Genomic DNA, 2705 nt, shown 5'->3' on the forward strand with positions numbered 1-2705 from the left:
GTTCTTCTTCTTCTTCTTCTTCTTCTTCTTCTTCTTCTTCTTCTTCTTCTTCTTCTTCTTCTTCTTCTTCTTCTTCTTCTTCTTCTTCTTCTTTCATGTGTTTACCGATGTTGCGATGTTCACTCCTAACAGGCACGGAAGACGGTCTGCCTTTGAAGAGACAAATGTAGTTGTTTTTGTCCTGACAATTGCTGAACACGAAGACAGATGACAGAGATGAACATTGCTCCGTCTCACGCTTTCTTCTAGAGGGCAACTCTAGGCCGGATCCTTCTTCATCTTCACCAAATCTGAAATGTAATGAATTGTAATCTTAGCAATTGGTACAATTGTTTCGTTTATTAAAGAGTTATTATACATGTTTTTATACATCTACCCTTCAACAAGATTTAGACCATTCCGTACGTCTTGTTTTACTATCGCATCCATACGACGAGGGGAACTCTGTGCCACCATTTTCCAAAAAGGAAATTTGCTCGTTAATCCGATCCCTACGCTTTGCATAGCAGTCTGTCAAAATGATTTTTTGAGAAATACCGAAAGTTTCAATGAGATCTTCGCACTAGAAGTATTCAAAAATGTGAAGAATACAACCCCGGGGGTACAAAAAGACCCCAGGGCGTACGGATAGGGTTCAGCAAATTTTAACAGTTTCATGGAAAGTACAGCACGGAGATTACGGGTGTTACTAGATTGTAACATACAAAAGAATGAGGAGGGGAGATATAATATGCGATTGATGGGGTAGAAAGAGCAAACCATACTAGACACCTGCCAACCACCCAGTGAGAGATAATGACGATAGCTATTGATAGGAAAGAGGTAGCAAACCACACCAGACCATACGTCCACCACCCACGTTGTAATTTGAGCATTTTGTATAATTGTTTTGTTATTTTAAAAAAAATAGTAAGAATATTTTTACATACCCACCCTTCGACAAGATTTAGACCACTTTAGAGCTAAAATGCTTAGTAGGCATATGTTTGTAAACCTTTGTATACCCAGAGTCCACTTTTGCCACAGTTCTAAAAGGCTAAAATATTTTAACCGCCCACTTACAAATACATGTATTTCCTAGCGGGGCATTAAATAATACATGTTACCACCAAGGTGATCCTTATCACCCAACAAAATCTTCAAGTCTCCCACTAGTGGGCGATATCGCCCAGATTGGCAAGCACTAAGACCTATCAGGCCAAGCCAGGGCAAGATCGAATATTACATGAGCCCAGAAGACAGACGGAAACACTATTTATCTGCATCTCTATTTAGAATCTCTATCTCTATCTCTATCTCTTTCTCAATATATTATATTTGTGGAAGTTCGTCACTTTGGCCGCCTAAAACTTCCGAACCACTTAACTTTCGAATTTGACCAAATTAATGGTGGTTCAAAATCATTTAAAGGGTGCACAGTTTCATTGAGGAGCCTGAAGTCGCTGTAGTTTAATTTTCAGGTTTTCATTAGTTTCGTTTAGATCTGATCTTTGGAAAGTCAGTCTTCTATGACGCCGTTTTAAACAAGTGATGCTGCCGTTCACGTGCCGTGCGCACTGTTTCCACAATGACTTGGCGACCGACGTTTTTGAGTCAGTTCTTCGAACGCGTACCCAGCTGGTTTAATTAAATATACTCCCACAGATACGACCCACACCAAATTCCCGTCTTTTACGTGTAAAGGAAAAGAGCATGATCATCACACCACAGACGGTCGTAATGTTGCTGTTAACCCACTGAAAACAAAAATTCTGGTCATTTGACAGCGCCTGAAGACTCGCTGTTTCGGGGTACTTTCAAAAAGGAACATCATCTCCTTATCCAAACAGATTTTTCAATTCTTCATTCTTTATCTGAGATTTAAAAGAGCTGGCAACTGCGTGGTATAGAATGTGCAAATTCGTGTTTCTAAAGTGTGTATAATAGTTGGAAATGTGCTGCAAAAATGCCTTTGGTCTACTACTGGCGGGACATAATACGATGTGTCCTGTACATCCTTATATAGAGTTAGATATTTCACTTCCTCAGAATTACAAAGTTCTATCTGCACAGTACCTGATTTTGAGAAATTTGACGTCAAAGACTTTGAGCCTCACATCATGTTAACCTTTTTCGAATGCAGTTCTTTGAATATTTTGATAACGACTCCGAATAATCTTACGATTTTGATAGAACAGATAGAACATTTGGTTTTTGATCTCAAGGTCTTAGTAACTCAAAACGGCCAAATATGCCATAAAGAACGGTGTAATTTTAAGGTAGCGTTTTTAAAGATGAAACATCAGATAGATGTAGTGATTTAAAATAAAGCGGATTGGATGACCCTGTTCAAATCCTTTCACTGGGTGTTTTTGATCACATGTTGTTTCGGGGAGCTTAATGTTCATGGATTTTCGCCCACCTATTGGCTGTGGCTTCTTAAGTTAAGTATCTTGACATTACAAAAAAGGGGCGTGCAAAACAATACAAAACACAAAACGGGCTGGTTGGTTTGTCTGTATGGCCCTTTGTTGCGTAGAAAGGAATACACTGTTAATTAAACACTCATTGTTTTGTTCGTATATTTGCGTGTTTGTCTTAGATGGGATCCGACAGTCAGTTATGATGGTCTTTGGAACAGAGGAAGAATGGAGCCAGAATAAGGAAATGGGAGAGGTGTTGGAGAGAGAGAGAGAGAGAGAGAGAGAGAGAGAGAGAGAGAGAGT

The 2705-nt window shown here is 39.4% G+C and overlaps 1 protein-coding gene across 1 annotated transcript in view; it reads right to left on the bottom strand.

Moving 5' to 3' along the window:
* LOC101862506 overlaps positions 1-2705 on the bottom strand; it is a gene marked incomplete at its 5' end in the record, with an annotated part of 41350 nt that overhangs the window by 27438 nt on the left and 11207 nt on the right. Inside the window, 1 exon segment of the mRNA XM_013083287.2 lies at positions 106-290. Coding sequence (XP_012938741.2) covers positions 106-290 — 185 coding nt within the window.

This window comes from Aplysia californica, unplaced genomic scaffold (assembly GCF_000002075.1).
Source record: "Aplysia californica isolate F4 #8 unplaced genomic scaffold, AplCal3.0 scaffold00223, whole genome shotgun sequence".
Lineage (NCBI taxonomy): Eukaryota > Metazoa > Mollusca > Gastropoda > Aplysiida > Aplysiidae > Aplysia > Aplysia californica.